The following is a 17,378-nucleotide window of genomic DNA, read 5'->3' as shown; positions in this document are numbered from 1 at the left end:
GTTGTGTTGAGAGTTTCATTAACATGTAATTAACATGTAATTAACATGTAATTAACATGTAATTAACATGTAATTAACATGGACTGTCCCCACACAGCAGAGTGGTGGCAGCTCATTGAAGTGACATTTAGTTTAGAAGACAACAGGTTTTCAAGGACCCTCATAACTCTGAGTGTACAGATGGAACCAAATGTCTACCGTTAAGGGTCCATTTGGTTCCATCTGTACACTCTCAGAGTTACAGACCTGTAAGGGTCCTTTCTGAAGCCCCTCAAGGACCCCAGAGGGTCCCTGGACCCCACTTTGAGAACCATTTAATATAGAAGACCTCATCAGCCTCCAGTCTCTGGAGGGCTTCTGATGATGATGATGATGATGATGAAGAAGATGTGCTCCAGGGTTTAATTTGGTCCTCTGCTCTTCAGTGGAGACTCATGAACCCTCTGTCCACCAGGAACCCTCTGTCCACCAGGAACCCTCTGTCCACCAGGAACCCTCTGTCCACCAGGAACCTGAGTGGAAATGTAACCCAAACATGTTAAAATGTTTAAAAACAAACATGTCAGAACCATAACTAGAAAAAGGTCAGGTCAGGTAGGTTATTGTGGGCCAGCAGCAATGTTCGGAATTCGCCAATCAGGATGGAATATGAAAGATCAGACGGATCCGTCTTGATCACATGACTATAGAGATAATGTGTACCGATTTGCATGATGTTTGGACACAATCTGTAGGAGTGATATTAAAAAAATTGTTTTGCTAAAATCTCCTGGTGGCGCTATAACAGGACAATGTGAAAAGGGTGGCATTTCTTCCTTGGCCTAGTGGGAATGTGCGTGAAGTTTAACGGCAATCACTGACAGTCTGGACATAATTCCAATTTAGACAGAATAACAATCTGACAGTCTAGACATATACAATCACATCTGATCTGACAGTCTAGACATATACAACCACATCTGATCTGACAGTCTAGACATATACAACCACATCTGACAATATGAAATATGAAAACATAAGTGATGACAGACAACACAGCGATTAGCATTCTTTAGCAAAGCATTAGCAAAGCATTAGCAAAGACGGGTTCTCATAACAAGCTGATGGTCACCATGACAACAAGACGTAGGCCAGGCTGTCTGCAGGTTCCAGGAAGTTTAATGTAAGACTTTTTAAGACATTAAAATGCAATGTCAAACATGAAGCTACAAACATGAAGCTACAGTAGCAGAAGTGGTTCTGGTATTGAAAAAAAAGAACACACTGGATGCTATAATAGATATTTGGTTTATATTTGGTTCACCTCATAACATATTTAAAGGGACTACACCATGAATTTAAACTTTTTCTTCATTTTTGTGTGTTTTTGGTCTCCCCTACCTCTCTTCTATCCCCAAAAATACCCCAGTTTGAACACTCAGGCTTTCACAGCAAATCTGGGGTTTTCTGTAAATTGGTCTCAAAACAGGCCAAACTGATTTGCACCCTGACGTGACGTCACGTCAGGGTACAATACCCGTTTTTCAGTTATTTTTTCTTATTCTTTATTTTTACTTTTTCCACACAGAACCAGGAGATAACATGCATACAAACTGGCTCAATAGCACCCCGTGCCAAACAGGACAATGTGGTATTGCATAAGCCAGAGAAAAGTTAGTTGGAATGAGTATATCTGAGGCTTGATTTAGGCTCAAACCTTTTGAAAAACGTTTGAGGGACATAAACAATATGATATTAAATATATATATATGTTTTAATTCATGGTGTAGATCCTTTAAGACCTTTCATAAATACATTTAAAGTCACACTGCATTACATTAAGTCATCACTAGTCAAGAAGAGGTCAGAGGTCACCTATTTGGGTTTTATTCTGGATAACAAACTTTCCGGTGAAAGAACGTCATCAATGATCATGAGAGTTACACTGAGGACTCTATGGAGCCTCATGGTTTATGGTTTATTGTTTATTAGTCCTCCTGGGGTTTACTAACATCTCAATGTCACTAAAACTAAACTGATCTCTAAAAACAAACTAATAAGACTACTAGGCCCCTCCTTCTCCCAGCTCATATGACCTTGTTCCCCCTAAATTGGGCTCAAACATGGGTAAAATCTCATTCTGCCTACATGACCTACAATGACCTACAAAAACCCATTAAAGATCTCCACTCCCTACCTAGACTCTAAACCCATTAAAGATCTCCACTCCCTAGACTCTAAACCCATTAAAGATCTCCACTCCCTAGACTCTAAACCAACCTAAAGGAATGACTGACCTTAAAGAACAATATAATGCCCTCCTGTCACTCCTGTTGTCAAACAGAAAACACACATTTATGTTGAATGGCCTTATTGTTTTGTTTTTTAACTAATATGACTTTAATCATATTTCACATGTTTTAGGACCCTGCAGACAACCTGAACCTCACAATGGATCTCACCCTTTAAGTATTAGAAAGGTTGTCTGAGGAAACAGCACCCCATCTGGCCACCTCTGGTACTGACTCTGTAGTGTTAGTAGGCTGCAGTGTGTCAGAGCCAGGAACCCTGGAGCAGGTTAGGTTAGGAAGCAAGGAAAGGAGGCAAGGAAAGGAAGGAAGGAATCAACTCTTTATGAAGGGCTAACCTGAAGTTTTGGCGTGCACACACACACACACACACACACACACACACACCACACACACACACACCACACACCACACACCACACACACACACACACACACACACACACACACACACACACACACACACACATACGTAATTGACATTCGACAAATAGTGGAAAAAAAACGATCTACAACCTCGGAACGCGTTGTGAGCTTGCAAATCTAACATTTTTTGCTACTTATGAAGATTTTTTAAGTCATAAGCACAGCAGGAAAAACATGAGGATAAAGGATCAGATTATAAGAACGCGTAAATGAACCACGAACCACGGAAATGAAACTGTGACGCCGGTGAGTCATTCTGATTACAAAGTGACTCACACATGTTTTATAAAGATGCTGTGTGATAACTGTGGCACAACTTACTATTTATTTACTATTTAGGCAATTTAGCAGACGCTCTTTATTCAGAGTGACTTACAGTAGCTTACCACAGCTGGGGCCCTCTACATGAACGAGCGAAAACGGCTTCGACCAATGGGACTCACGAGCTAGCTTGCGGAGGCTAACCTCGCGTCACCAGACTTTCCACTTCGGGGGAAAGCCTGGTATTCGTTCTAAACTGAGACATGTGATCCGGTTTAGAGCAAAAGCTGTTAACACAGCATCACACTCATTTAAAAAACTGTATTTACATGTTGGCTATTCAAAAACAGCAGATATACAAGCTCCCAGCGCGTCACTTCTGTGAGCTTTGAAAATGTTTGGATTTTTTTAAATAATTTTTTATCTGAATCTTTACATAAATGTTCTCTTCTGGGGTTAGGGTTCACGGCCAAATATAATATATATCAACTTGTGGGTCCTTGTACCACTACATTATGTGTGTAGTACTGCAGCTGTATGCTGCCTCCTACCTGCTGTGTGTGGGACTGCGGCTGTATGCTGCCTCCTACCTGCTGTGTGTGGGACTGCGGCTGTATGCTGCCCCCTACCTGCGGTGTGTGGGACTGCGGCTGTATGCTGCCCCCTACCTGCTGTGTGTGGGACTGCGGCTGTATGCTGCCCCCTACCTGCGGTGTGTGGGACTGCGGCTGTATGCTGCCCCCTACCTGCTGTGTGTGGGACTGCGGCTGTATGCTGCCCCCTACCTGCTGTGTGTGGGACTGCGGCTGTATGCTGCCCCCTACCTGCTGTGTGTGGGACTGCGGCTGTATGGCGCCCCCTGTTGTCCGCAAGGAGGAGATTCTACCGTGTTGTCGTCTGTCAGGCCCACCGCCAGATTGTTGCGCCAGGTCCCTGTGCCCGTGCTGTTCACTGACGACACTGAACAATAAAAACATTAACACAATGAAACCATTAAAGGAGGACTTCACCCAAGATTTTAGTCAACTAAATATACAGTTGATTTAGTCGACCAAAATGTGTTTTAGTCATAGCTTAGTTTTTATTTAGTTATACCAAAATGTGTTTTAGTCATCATAGCTTAGTTTTTATTTAGTTAGACCAAAATGTGTTTTAGTCATAGCTTAGTTTTTATTTAGTTAGACCAAAATGTGTTTTAGTCATAGCTTAGTTTTTATTTAGTTAGACCAAAATGTGTTTTAGTCATAGCTTAGTTTTTATTTAGTTTTGGTCAGTGAAAAAAGGAAATGGACAGACATAGTTTTAGTGGACAACATTAACACATTAACTCTTTGACTGCCAGAGTATTTTCATAAAGTACTCCCCCAGTGCCAGCAATTTTCGTGTTTTTTTTTTTTTTATATTTTGAATTTATTTCATGAAAATAATTTAAAGACACATAATTTAAAGACCCAGCACAAATCCGCCACTAGAGAGCAGCACATGACAGCTTGATCAGGTCGTTGGGTCACTGTCACTCTTCTTGATAGATTAGACAGGGAAAAACATGAAAACGGATGTGACGTCGTCCCAGATTGTTTTGATCTGCCAAAATTACGATGTGATACACGATGGCGATGACTGATCGTCACCCAGACCATATAGATTATAGAAGAGAACCTGTCCGTTTGTCCGTTATACCGTGTGAAAAACCGTTTGTTTACCTATTTTGGACGAAAATGACCGGGGAAAAAAATCAAAAACCGGAAACGGAATCCAGGTCATGAAACCGGATGCAGATGTCCGTGAAGTAAGTGGAACTCGAAAATAACATTGAATATTAAGCAGCATAGCGCAATCAGAGATTAAACAATGAACGCGCGTCCAGCGCGTCGAGCGCGTCGACGGCCAACTGGACAAAGTAGCACTTGACGCGTTATCGCGTCGTCCGCAGTCAAAGAGTTAAGGTTCTTGCCTGAGGAGTAGGAGGTGGTCCGGCTGGACGGGCTGAAGGGGGCCGGCAGGGTCTGGTAGCCCAGGCTGAGCTGTGAGCCGCTGTCGTACCCGTCGTACCCCGTAGCCCCGTTGTCCCGCCCTCCGCTGCGTTGGTACCAGCCTCTCAGGTGCTCGGCCACCAGAGCCTTCTGCATGCTCTTAGCCAGCAGCTGGTTCCGGGGCCCCGCCCCCTTCCTGCTGCGAGGGGGCGGGCGCACCGTGGCGTACGGGTTCTGCTGAGACAGGCCGTCTGATTGGTCCACGCTGTAGTGTCTGTATCTGTCGTGACCGTGGTATCCGTTCACCTGGGAGGAAGGGGTTAATCAGTCCATCAAAACTCATTGTTTGAATAAATTATAAACAATAATCAATAATTTACTATAATGATGGATTAGTAGGCATGTAACGATTTATCGTCAATCGATTTAAATCGATTCAAACGGGTGATGATTTAAATCCATTTAATACAAAATGCATTGGATGTGAAAAATAGCCAGATATTATTTTGGACAGGTGGAAAACTTTAGTTAAACTTGCAGAGTGACGCAATACTTTACCAGAGTTACATCTTCTGATAGTTGTACTGAATGTCGACATGAAATAATAATCCTGTTTAGTGTTTCATTAGCACAAGCATGAACATCTAAATACAGCTTGTAGTGCCGCTGCTGGTAAACACACGTTGAAAGGCTAGGATAAAGATACCAAGGATTCGACAGTGATGTCACTATTATGCAACCCGGAAGTAGCACGGACATGCGCCATTATGTTAGAAGCTGGTTATAAAGATACCAAGGATTTGTCCGTGATGTCACTGACATGTGCAAAAGAAAATACAGGAGAATTGATAAAGAGTTTCAGTCATTTGCTACTGTATTGAAAAGAGGATTAGAGAAAACACAGTATTGTGAACAAAAAAACGAAAAAAGAGGAGAAAATACTCGATTTAAAAAAAAATCGGTCATTTGTCTTGAAAATAATTTTGTGTTTTAAACCTAATATTGTGTTTCGAATCGTATCGTGAGTTGAGTGAATCGTTACATGCCTATGGATTAGTAATCAGTGCCTATCTGGGGCATGATGTCATCATGATGTCATCATGATGTCATCATGATGTCATCATAGGCAAGAAGTTTCAAAAAATGTCAAAACAAACCGTGTTCAAAATGAGTGAAAATGGCCGAAAATGTACGATCTATAAGCTCACATTGTGCCGCGATGCAACGCATTGTGAGCTTGCAGATCTGCTATTTTCACTGTGTTTACCTGGTAGTTAGGGTTGAGGTTGTAGTGACCTTCGACCTCATTCTCGTAGACGTAAGCGGCGGCGGTGGAGAAGGGCTCGCTGTCTGAGCATCCTGGGAAACCTGCAGCGGCGTAGAATGAACTGCAGGGGGCGTAATGGGGCGCCGGAGGCTCGTAGGCGTAGCTAGAGGGCGAATGGACCAGGTTGGGCATGGAGCCTGTGTTTCCTCCATACACCTCCACCCTCCTGTTACAGAGAACCTCTGTTACACTGTTACACTGAACCTCCTGTTACAGAGAACCTCTGTTACACTGTTACACTGAACCTCCTGTTACATACACCTCCACCCTCCTGTTACAGAGAACCTCTGTTACACTGTTACACTGAACCTCCTGTTACATAGAACCTGTTACATACACCTCCACCCTCCTGTTACAGAGAAATAAATACATGGTTCATTTATATATCGCTTTTATCCAAAGTGCTTTACATAGATTGTGCATTACATTCACCCATTCACACACACACACACACACACACACACACACACACACACACACACACACACACACACACACACACACACACACACACACACACACACACACACACACACACACACACACACACACAGATGGCGGAGGAAACTATGCAAGACACCAACCTGGTGCAGTGAGGGGTTCAGTGTCTTGCTCAGTGAGGGGTTCAGTGTCTTGCTCAAGGACACTTCAACACTAACTCTGGGGGAGCCCGGGATCGAACAGGGAACCTCACAGTTGCCATCCGGCCGCTCTACCGGCCACTCTACCCTTACCGTGACGACGACAACCATCACTACCAACTTTATTGTCACAGTACAGGTTTACAGGTGTGAAGAACTGGGCGGAATGTGTTTGTGCTCCATCATTTTAAGTTTTCAGAAGAAAGGGGGGGAGGAGGGGAAAGGTGGGCGGAAAACGCTCAAAAAATATGTACATTTATATATATAGCATAAACCAGGCCAAGGACCCCTTAGCCTAGAGACAGATGAAGCAGGGACCCCTTAGCCTAGAGAGAGATGAAGTAGGGACCCCTTAGCTGAGAGAGAGATGAAGCAGGGACCCCTTAGCTGAGAGAGAGATGAAGCAGGGACCCCCTAGCTGAGAGAGAGAGAGGAAGCAGGGACCCCCCCAAATTCTTCATAGATTGATTTCATAGATAGCTTCATAGACTGTATTTTCAGACATTAACCACTTAAACAGTCAATACTTAGTAAACGTGACCTTTGGCTCTATACTTGGTCTGCTCTTTTCCCCCCTCTAGTCTACGCCAAACTATCTTCTGCAAATGTTCCCTCAGAATAGAGAGATTCTAGGGTTGAAGTTGTTCACGTAAAAAATAAGTCCCTATCACACAAAGATTTGGCGAACCCCCTGTAGTAACTCTGAGGACCCCCTGGGGGTCCCGGACCCCCTGTTGAAGACCCCTGGCATAAACAACGTTTTAAATGCTACACAAAGCATAAAAGACCAGGTGGACCACCTGGCCTAATGGTGTTTTTGATGTTATGCAATTTTAATAGAGGATTATATGTAGAATTGTATTGGGTGGGGGTACAGACCTGGGGTGGTTGTATTGGGTGGGGGTACAGACATACCTGGGGTGGTTGTATTGGGTGGGGGGGTACATACCTGGGGTGGTTGTATTGGGTGGGGGGGTACATACCTGGGGTGGTTGTATTGGGTGGGGTACAGACCTGGGGTGGTTGTATTGGGTTGGGGTACATACCTGGGGTGGTTGTATTGGGTGGGGGGGTACATACCTGGGGTGGTTGTATTGGGTGGGGTACAGACCTGGGGTGGTTGTATTGGGTGGGGGGGTACATACCTGGGGTGGTTGTATTGGGTGGGGGGGTACATACCTGGGGTGGTTGTATTGGGTGGGGGTACAGACATACCTGGGGTGGTTGTATTGGGTGGGGGGGTACATACCTGGGGTGGTTGTATTGGGTGGGGTACAGACCTGGGGTGGTTGTATTGGGTTGGGGTACATACCTGGGGTGGTTGTATTGGGTGGGGTACAGACCTGGGGTGGTTGTATTGGGTTGGGGTACATACCTGGGGTGGTTGTATTGGGTGGGGGGGTACATACCTGGGGTGGTTGTATTGGGTTGGGGTACATACCTGGGGTGGTTGTATTGGGTGGGGGGGTACATACCTGGGGTGGTTGTATTGGGTGGGGTACATACCTGGGGTGGTTGTATTGGGTGGGGGGGTACATACCTGGGGTGGTTGTATTGGGTTGGGGTACATACCTGGGGTGGTTGTATTGGGTGGGGGGGTACATACCTGGGGTGGTTGTATTGGGTTGGGGTACATACCTGGGGTGGTTGTATTGGGTGGGGGGGTACATACCTGGGGTGGTTGTATTGGGTTGGGGTACATACCTGGGGTGGTTGTATTGGGTGGGGGGGTACATACCTGGGGTGGTTGTATTGGGTTGGGGTACATACCTGGGGTGGTTGTATTGGGTGGGGGGGTACATACCTGGGGTGGTTGTATTGGGTGGGGTACAGACCTGGGGTGGTTGTATTGGGTTGGGGTACATACCTGGGGTGGTTGTATTGGGTTGGGGTACATACCTGGGGTGGTTGTATTGGGTGGGTGGTCCACAGTAATCCAGACTGGACAGACTGGTGTAGTTGGATCCCAGGTCTTCCAGAGCCTCGGTGCTGTTGCTACGGTGACACGGTGACAACGTAAACACCGGCTTCTCTGAGTCCAGGTCTTTACCGAGCCGAGGCTGAGACTCCAGACTGCCGCTACGATGCCTGAACCCGTGACCTCCCACCTCCGACCTGGAAGTACATAAATACATACATACAGTATCACAACCTGTGACCTCCGACCTGGTGATACACAAATACAGTATCACGACCTGTGACCTCTGACCTGGAGATACATAAATAAATAAGGGTGATCCGTGAGAGACTCGGAGTAGAACCACTGCTCCCTCTAGAGAAAATTAAGGCCCGGCCCTAACTGGGTCCCACGGGGATCCATACACATTTTGGGCCCGGCCCGAAAACGTCGGGTCGATAAGGTCGGGTTCGGGCAGAATTTGGGAACTCTGGCTCCTTCACTTGGAAAGGAGCCAGCTTAGGTGGTTCGGGCATCTAGTACGGATGACTCCCGAGCGTCTCCCTAGGGGGTTCCTCCCACTGGGAGGAGGAGACCCCCTGGTAGACCAAGGACCAAATGGATTATATCTCCACACTGGCCTTGGAACGCCTCGGGACCCCGCAGGAGGAAGTAACTAATGTTGCTCTGGAAAGGGAAGAACTGTTGCCCCCACGACTCGATTCCGGATAAGCGGTTGAAGATGGATGAAGTATCTGGTCAGTTTCCAGTATGAAGTCTCTATCTATAGACTCCAAACTAGAGCTCGTCGGGTTAGGCATGTAACCCGAAATACCCGGGTTCCGACCCGTACCGGTCACGGGTCCATTCACAAGAAGTGACTCCGGGTCCGGGTCGGAGCCGGTACAGTGCGTCTCGGGTCTCGGTTCTCAGACTGTGAAATGGACGGTTCCACTAATACCCGAGTGGACTCGGCGAGCGGGGGGTCTCGGGGCTCAGACTGTGAAATGGACGGTTCCACTAATACCCGAGTGGAGGGAGGGAGGGAGGTAGGGAGGTCGTTCAGAAGACAGACTGGCAGTGACGCAGTCAATGACTGGCTGCTATTTATATTATCATATCACTACATAATGTTATATCATTGACCTAAATGGCGATATATTAACAAGGATAGGATGATTAAAACATCTTTATGTCTGTATTAGCCTTGATGATCGTCTTTCTTGACCGAAGGCTCTGTATTAGGAACAACTTTGGACAGGTGGAAAACTTTAGTTAAACTTGTAGAGTGGCGCATTACTTTACCTGAGTTACATCGTCTGATAGTTGTACTTGAATGTTGACATGAAATGATAATCCTGTTTAGTGTTTCACTACCACGAGCAAAGACTACAGCGCATATTAACGGCGCTGATCAACACACACGTTGAAAGGCTAGGACAAAGATACCAAGGATTCGACAGTGATGTCACTATGCAACAAGGAAGTAGCGACGGACGCTACGCCATGTTCGAAGTTGTTTTAAAGATAGCAAGGATTCGTCGGCGATCTGATGTGACATCACCGACGAATCCTTGGACATATTTTACCCACTCATTTATATACACCAGTTATATCAAATATTGTCGATTAACGTAACGCTTTGGTTAATGGTTAAAAATTGTAAAACAATCGAGTTAATATCAACATGTTGTTACCGGTATACTCTGCAAAGCACAATGGAAACTCCAAAGCCAATTATAATGTTAAACAACATTAAATGTGGTTTAACATTAGAAATTAACGTGGATTATAGTTGGCAATGAAGAACAAACAAACATCTAGACATGGATTTATTTTTGTACAGCTGTCCAATGAGCATTGACTGGGATTATACATCACAATCATGGAGGCTATACATTTAGGTAAGAAAGTATGAAACAAGTCTTATTTAACGCTGGACAACTACAACTAATGACGTTGGCAAACAATTTTGCGTTCGGGTATTTCTGGGCCTCGGGTTATGTACGGGTTCGGTTCTTGTATGTCACGGTTCTATACGGGTCGGGGTCCGACAGCTCTCGGTGCTGTTCGGGTCCGGAACTCAGATTTCTAACAATGGCCCGGGTCCATTCGGTTTCGGGTAATATTTTCGCGGGTCCATTGACAACATTCGGGTATCGGTCCTTCATATTGGACTATGGGCCGGGTCCATTATTTCTTTATATTTTACCCGTGAAGACCTCTACTCCAAACTGAAGTGAGGGGACAGGGTCAGGGGTTAGAGGTCAGGGGTCGTACCTGAGCTGGCTGCTGCTGTAGGCGTTGCGGGTCATGACGGGGGTGGGGGGCATGCTGCGGGGGTCTCTGGGGGGGCGGGGCAGGGTCTTATAAGGGCTGCTGTGATTGGACGAGGCTTCTCTGGGGCTCTGGTAGTACAGACCCGCCTCCTGGTGGCCTTCAAACGCAAACCTAGAAGATAAGATAACATAAGATAACATGACATAAGATACCTTATAATAACATAACATAAGATAAGATAAGATAACATGACCTTATAATAACATAATGTGACACATAGTGTGAATGTGCAGCAAAGTTTCACCACAATCACACATGATCTGCAGCATTTTGTTCAAAACGGGCCTTTCCTGCAAACTTTAGATGTCAATCTGATTTAAATACCAAAGACGTCACGTTTTGTATTTTGCGACGACAAATGTCCAGAAGCTCTGAAAACCATGCAGGCGTTTCAATACAGTCAGTGTGTGTCTGTCAGTGTGTGTTTCTGTGTAGTCAGTGTGTGTCTGTCAGTGTGTGTTTCTGTGTAGTCAGTGTGTGTCTGTCAGTGTGTGTTTCTGTGTAGTCAGTGTGTGTCTGTCAGTGTGTATTTCTGTGTAGTCAGTGTGTGTCTGTCAGTGTGTGTTTCTGTGTAGTCAGTGTGTGTCTGTCAGTGTGTATTTCTGTGTAGTCAGTGTGTGTCTGTCAGTGTGTGTTTCTGTGTAGTCAGTGTGTGTCTGTCAGTGTGTATTTCTGTGTAGTCAGTGTGTGTCTGTCAGTGTGTGTTTCTGTGTAGTCAGTGTGTGTCTGTCAGTGTGTGTTTCTGTGTAGTCAGTGTGTGTCTGTCAGTGTGTGTTTCTGTGTAGTCAGTGTGTGTCTGTCAGTGTGTGTTTCTGTGTAGTCAGTGTGTGTCTGTCAGTGTGTATTTCTGTGTAGTCAGTGTGTGTCTGTCAGTGTGTGTTTCTGTGTAGTCAGTGTGTGTCTGTCAGTGTGTGTTTCTGTGTAGTCAGTGTGTGTCTGTCAGTGTGTGTTTCTGTGTAGTCAGTGTGCGTCTGTCAGTGTGTGTTTCTGTGTAGTCAGTGTGCGTCTGTCAGTGTGTGTTTCTGTGTAGTCAGTGTGCGTCTGTCAGTGTGTGTTTCTGTGTAGTCAGTGTGTGTCTGTCAGTGTGTGTTTCTGTGTAGTCAGTGTGTGTTTCTGTGTAGTCAGTGTGTATCTGTCAGTGTGTGTTTCTGTGTAGTCAGTGTGCGTCTGTCAGTGTGTGTTTCTGTGTAGTCAGTGTGTGTCTGTCAGTGTGTGTTTCTGTGTAGTCAGTGTGTGTTTCTGTGTAGTCAGTGTGTGTCTGTCAGTGTGTGTTTCTGTGTAGTCAGTGTGTGTCTGTCTGTCAGTGTGTGTTTCTGTGTAGTCAGTGTGTGTCTGTCAGTGTGTGTTTCTGTGTAGTCAGTGTGTGTCTGTCAGTGTGTGTTTCTGTGTAGTCAGTGTGTGTCTGTCAGTGTGTGTTTCTGTGTAGTCAGTGTGTGTCTGTCTGTCAGTGTGTGTTTCTGTGTAGTCAGTGTGTGTCTGTCAGTGTGTGTTTCTGTGTAGTCAGTGTGTGTCTGTCAGTGTGTGTTTCTGTGTAGTCAGTGTGTGTCTGTCAGTGTGTGTTTCTGTGTAGTCAGTGTGTGTCTGTCAGTGTGTGTTTCTGTGTAGTCAGTGTGTGTCTGTCTGTCAGTGTGTGTTTCTGTGTAGTCAGTGTGTGTCTGTCAGTGTGTGTTTCTGTGTAGTCAGTGTGTGTCTGTCTGTCAGTGTGTGTTTCTGTGTAGTCAGTGTGTGTCTGTCAGTGTGTGTTTCTGTGTAGTCAGTGTGTGTTTCTGTGTAGTCAGTGTGTGTCTGTCAGTGTGTGTTTCTGTGTAGTCAGTGTGTGTCTGTCAGTGTGTATTTCTGTGTAGTCAGTGTGTGTCTGTCAGTGTGTGTTTCTGTGTAGTCAGTGTGTGTCTGTCAGTGTGTGTTTCTGTGTAGTCAGTGTGTGTCTGTCAGTGTGTGTTTCTGTGTAGTCAGTGTGTGTCTGTCAGTGTGTGTTTCTGTGTAGTCAGTGTGTGTCTGTCAGTGTGTGTTTCTGTGTAGTCAGTGTGTGTCTGTCAGTGTGTATTTCTGTGTAGTCAGTGTGTGTCTGTCAGTGTGTGTTTCTGTGTAGTCAGTGTGTGTCTGTCAGTGTGTGTTTCTGTGTAGTCAGTGTGTGTCTGTCAGTGTGTGTTTCTGTGTAGTCAGTGTGTGTCTGTCAGTGTGTGTTTCTGTGTAGTCAGTGTGCGTCTGTCAGTGTGTGTTTCTGTGTAGTCAGTGTGCGTCTGTCAGTGTGTGTTTCTGTGTAGTCAGTGTGCGTCTGTCAGTGTGTGTTTCTGTGTAGTCAGTGTGTGTCTGTCAGTGTGTGTTTCTGTGTAGTCAGTGTGTGTTTCTGTGTAGTCAGTGTGTATCTGTCAGTGTGTGTTTCTGTGTAGTCAGTGTGCGTCTGTCAGTGTGTGTTTCTGTGTAGTCAGTGTGTGTCTGTCAGTGTGTGTTTCTGTGTAGTCAGTGTGTGTTTCTGTGTAGTCAGTGTGTGTCTGTCAGTGTGTGTTTCTGTGTAGTCAGTGTGTGTCTGTCTGTCAGTGTGTGTTTCTGTGTAGTCAGTGTGTGTCTGTCAGTGTGTGTTTCTGTGTAGTCAGTGTGTGTCTGTCAGTGTGTGTTTCTGTGTAGTCAGTGTGTGTCTGTCAGTGTGTGTTTCTGTGTAGTCAGTGTGTGTCTGTCTGTCAGTGTGTGTTTCTGTGTAGTCAGTGTGTGTCTGTCAGTGTGTATTTCTGTGTAGTCAGTGTGTGTCTGTCAGTGTGTGTTTCTGTGTAGTCAGTGTGTGTCTGTCAGTGTGTGTTTCTGTGTAGTCAGTGTGTGTCTGTCAGTGTGTGTTTCTGTGTAGTCAGTGTGTGTCTGTCAGTGTGTGTTTCTGTGTAGTCAGTGTGTGTCTGTCAGTGTGTGTTTCTGTGTAGTCAGTGTGTGTCTGTCAGTGTGTATTTCTGTGTAGTCAGTGTGTGTCTGTCAGTGTGTGTTTCTGTGTAGTCAGTGTGTGTCTGTCAGTGTGTGTTTCTGTGTAGTCAGTGTGTGTCTGTCAGTGTGTGTTTCTGTGTAGTCAGTGTGTGTCTGTCAGTGTGTGTTTCTGTGTAGTCAGTGTGCGTCTGTCAGTGTGTGTTTCTGTGTAGTCAGTGTGCGTCTGTCAGTGTGTGTTTCTGTGTAGTCAGTGTGCGTCTGTCAGTGTGTGTTTCTGTGTAGTCAGTGTGTGTCTGTCAGTGTGTGTTTCTGTGTAGTCAGTGTGTGTTTCTGTGTAGTCAGTGTGTATCTGTCAGTGTGTGTTTCTGTGTAGTCAGTGTGCGTCTGTCAGTGTGTGTTTCTGTGTAGTCAGTGTGTGTCTGTCAGTGTGTGTTTCTGTGTAGTCAGTGTGTGTTTCTGTGTAGTCAGTGTGTGTCTGTCAGTGTGTGTTTCTGTGTAGTCAGTGTGTGTCTGTCTGTCAGTGTGTGTTTCTGTGTAGTCAGTGTGTGTCTGTCAGTGTGTGTTTCTGTGTAGTCAGTGTGTGTCTGTCAGTGTGTGTTTCTGTGTAGTCAGTGTGTGTCTGTCAGTGTGTGTTTCTGTGTAGTCAGTGTGTGTCTGTCTGTCAGTGTGTGTTTCTGTGTAGTCAGTGTGTGTCTGTCAGTGTGTGTTTCTGTGTAGTCAGTGTGTGTCTGTCAGTGTGTGTTTCTGTGTAGTCAGTGTGTGTCTGTCAGTGTGTGTTTCTGTGTAGTCAGTGTGTGTCTGTCAGTGTGTGTTTCTGTGTAGTCAGTGTGTGTCTGTCTGTCAGTGTGTGTTTCTGTGTAGTCAGTGTGTGTCTGTCAGTGTGTGTTTCTGTGTAGTCAGTGTGTGTCTGTCTGTCAGTGTGTGTTTCTGTGTAGTCAGTGTGTGTCTGTCAGTGTGTGTTTCTGTGTAGTCAGTGTGTGTTTCTGTGTAGTCAGTGTGTGTCTGTCAGTGTGTGTTTCTGTGTAGTCAGTGTGTGTCTGTCAGTGTGTGTTTCTGTGTAGTCAGTGTGTGTCTGTCAGTGTGTGTTTCTGTGTAGTCAGTGTGTGTCTGTCAGTGTGTGTTTCTGTGTAGTCAGTGTGCGTCTGTCAGTGTGTGTTTCTGTGGGTGACTCACCTGCCCAGGTGTCTGTGAAGGTGGTTGTCTTTAGGAGGGTCATACTCTGTCCCCACCATGGGGGGGCTGTGAGGGGGGCTGAGCTGAGGAGACGCAGAGCCCTGGACGGACCGGGACCGAGGTCTCTGGTCCCTGTCCGAGTCATCTAAACATAGAGTACATTTATTACATTAAAAAATGGCCTGATTGACTGATTTACTATCAAAAACATAATTATTTACTAAACTAACTAAATGACTTGGGGGGGGGGGGGGGGGGGGGGGGGCAATCTGAAGCTAGGGGAGGACAACCTCCCCCACCGGGATTTCCGCGCCTGCATTCAGTACCTAACATGACAGAGACAAATGAATGTGAAGTAATGTGGGAAATGATCTAACATCAGCTTACAGTTAATCAGCATTTAGCTGATCCTTTTAAGGAAAAACCAAGCAGAAAATGATACACTGACAGTTAACATTTTTAAAATATATTTAATACCTTGAAATACTGTAGCATATACCATGGTATGCTGTTAGACATGTATATACATGTATATACTCTACTACCGTGTGAGGAAATGAACCAAGTACATTTACTGTCTGAGTACATTTACTGTCTGAGTACATTTACTCTACCACTGTGTGACTCATGTGGAGTGATATTTCGTACATATCACACAGTACACATAGTTCCCACAATGCAGTGGGTGTGGCCAGTTGCCAGGCAACATGTAAACATGTTCCTACACACTGTGTGTTACTTATGTGTGTCAGTGTGTACATGTTAGTGAAGGTCAGGTTTCCATTTATTGTGTAACCAGTGGAATAAGAGTGTGTTTGCTTGGTGTGTAACAGTGAGTTCATGTTTGATCAGGTTATTGATTTATTGGTTTTAATGTTTGATCAGGTTATTGATTTATTGGTTTTAATGTTTGATCAGGTTATTGATTTATTGGTTTGAATGTTTGATCAGGTTATTGATTTATTGGTTTGAATGTTTGAATGTTTGCAATTGCTTCAGCCACTGAGGAGAACCAAGCACTTCAGACAGACAGACAGACAGACAGACAGACAGACAGACAGACAGACAGACAGACAGACAGACAGACAGACAGACATTCCTTAAATTATATGTAGGATGAACCCTTTCCTTCCTATTCTGGGCATGTGGTTATAAGTTAGTATTATGACACGTTAACAGCCAGTGTTGCACAGCAAAACAATAGATCTACTAGCTTGTAGATCGACTATTTTGGTCATGTGACATGTTGGACGTTAAGTGTTTAAAAAGGTGTGACTCACCATCGTCCTCTAGTGGTAGACTGGAGACAGAACTACAGTCTGAACGGCCCAGTTCATCTGGAAGAAGAAGAGAAATCACACATAACCAACCAGCTCACAGGAAGCAGCATAAAGAACCAACCAGCTCACAGGAAGCAGCACAAAGAACCAACCAGCTCACAGGAAGCAGCACAAAGAACCAACCAGCTCACAGGAAGCAGCACAAAGAACCAACCAGCTCACAGGAAGCAGCACAAAGAAACAAACAAGTAAGAACAAAATGGCTGCCAACAGATGGCTGCCAATGGTGTCAACAGACATTATGTAGCGATCACGAAGCTCTCTGGGTTGACTTCTTGCCCTGTTTGATTCTATAGGCGCTCATTTACTTTCCCCTGTTTGATTCTATAGGCGCTCATTTAATCTTCCCTGTTTGATTCTTGTGATTTGATCAGGATCTCCTGAATATTGACCCTGTCTGCTTCTTCTGAAGGGAAATGTCTCCTGAATTTCTCCTGATTTTTGGGCAATAAAATGCACAACAATACAGGAAATGACATCTACTGTATGTACTTAAAGGTTTCATGACATTCAGTTTTAAAACACATTCAAAGTATTTATCATGGTCCTTCAAACGTGTATTAAAAGTTTTAACTGAAAAATCCACTCCAGTGATCCATGGCAGGATTTTCTCTCTCTGATTTCTAAAGTCTCTCTGTACGATGATCAATAATTCCCGAAATGCCTAAATGTACGATAATTTCGCCATATTCAAATAAGTGTGTGAATTTACTAAATTCCCTGGCTGCTGATTCCCGATCTGGTTGGGCTTTTCAAAATAAGTGGGTAAATCAGTAAATCTGACCCTATATCTGTACTTGGAGGCA

General features: G+C 45.0%; 1 protein-coding gene across 1 annotated transcript in view; it reads right to left on the bottom strand.

The window, feature by feature from the left end:
* Window positions 1-212: 212 nt before the first annotated feature.
* The window catches only part of LOC308096685 (FERM domain-containing protein 4B-like), a gene marked incomplete at its 5' end in the record, with an annotated part of 57,805 nt that continues 40,639 nt past the window's right edge, over window positions 213-17,378 (bottom strand). Inside the window, 8 exons of the mRNA XM_080444100.1 lie at window positions 213-512; window positions 3,799-3,934; window positions 4,929-5,253; window positions 6,215-6,440; window positions 8,815-9,030; window positions 11,093-11,263; window positions 15,233-15,377; window positions 16,513-16,569. Of these exons, the coding sequence (XP_080300226.1) occupies window positions 422-512; window positions 3,799-3,934; window positions 4,929-5,253; window positions 6,215-6,440; window positions 8,815-9,030; window positions 11,093-11,263; window positions 15,233-15,377; window positions 16,513-16,569 (1,367 nt within the window). The 3' untranslated portion in view covers window positions 213-421. The remainder of the gene's footprint in view (window positions 513-3,798; window positions 3,935-4,928; window positions 5,254-6,214; window positions 6,441-8,814; window positions 9,031-11,092; window positions 11,264-15,232; window positions 15,378-16,512; window positions 16,570-17,378) is intronic.

Source organism: Gymnoscopelus braueri (assembly GCF_963280865.1).
Source record: "Gymnoscopelus braueri genome assembly, chromosome: 12".
NCBI classification, from domain to species: Eukaryota; Metazoa; Chordata; class Actinopteri; order Myctophiformes; family Myctophidae; genus Gymnoscopelus; species Gymnoscopelus braueri.
Note: the sequence above shows the minus strand (reverse complement) of the source record. Positions and strands in the feature narration are given on the sequence as shown.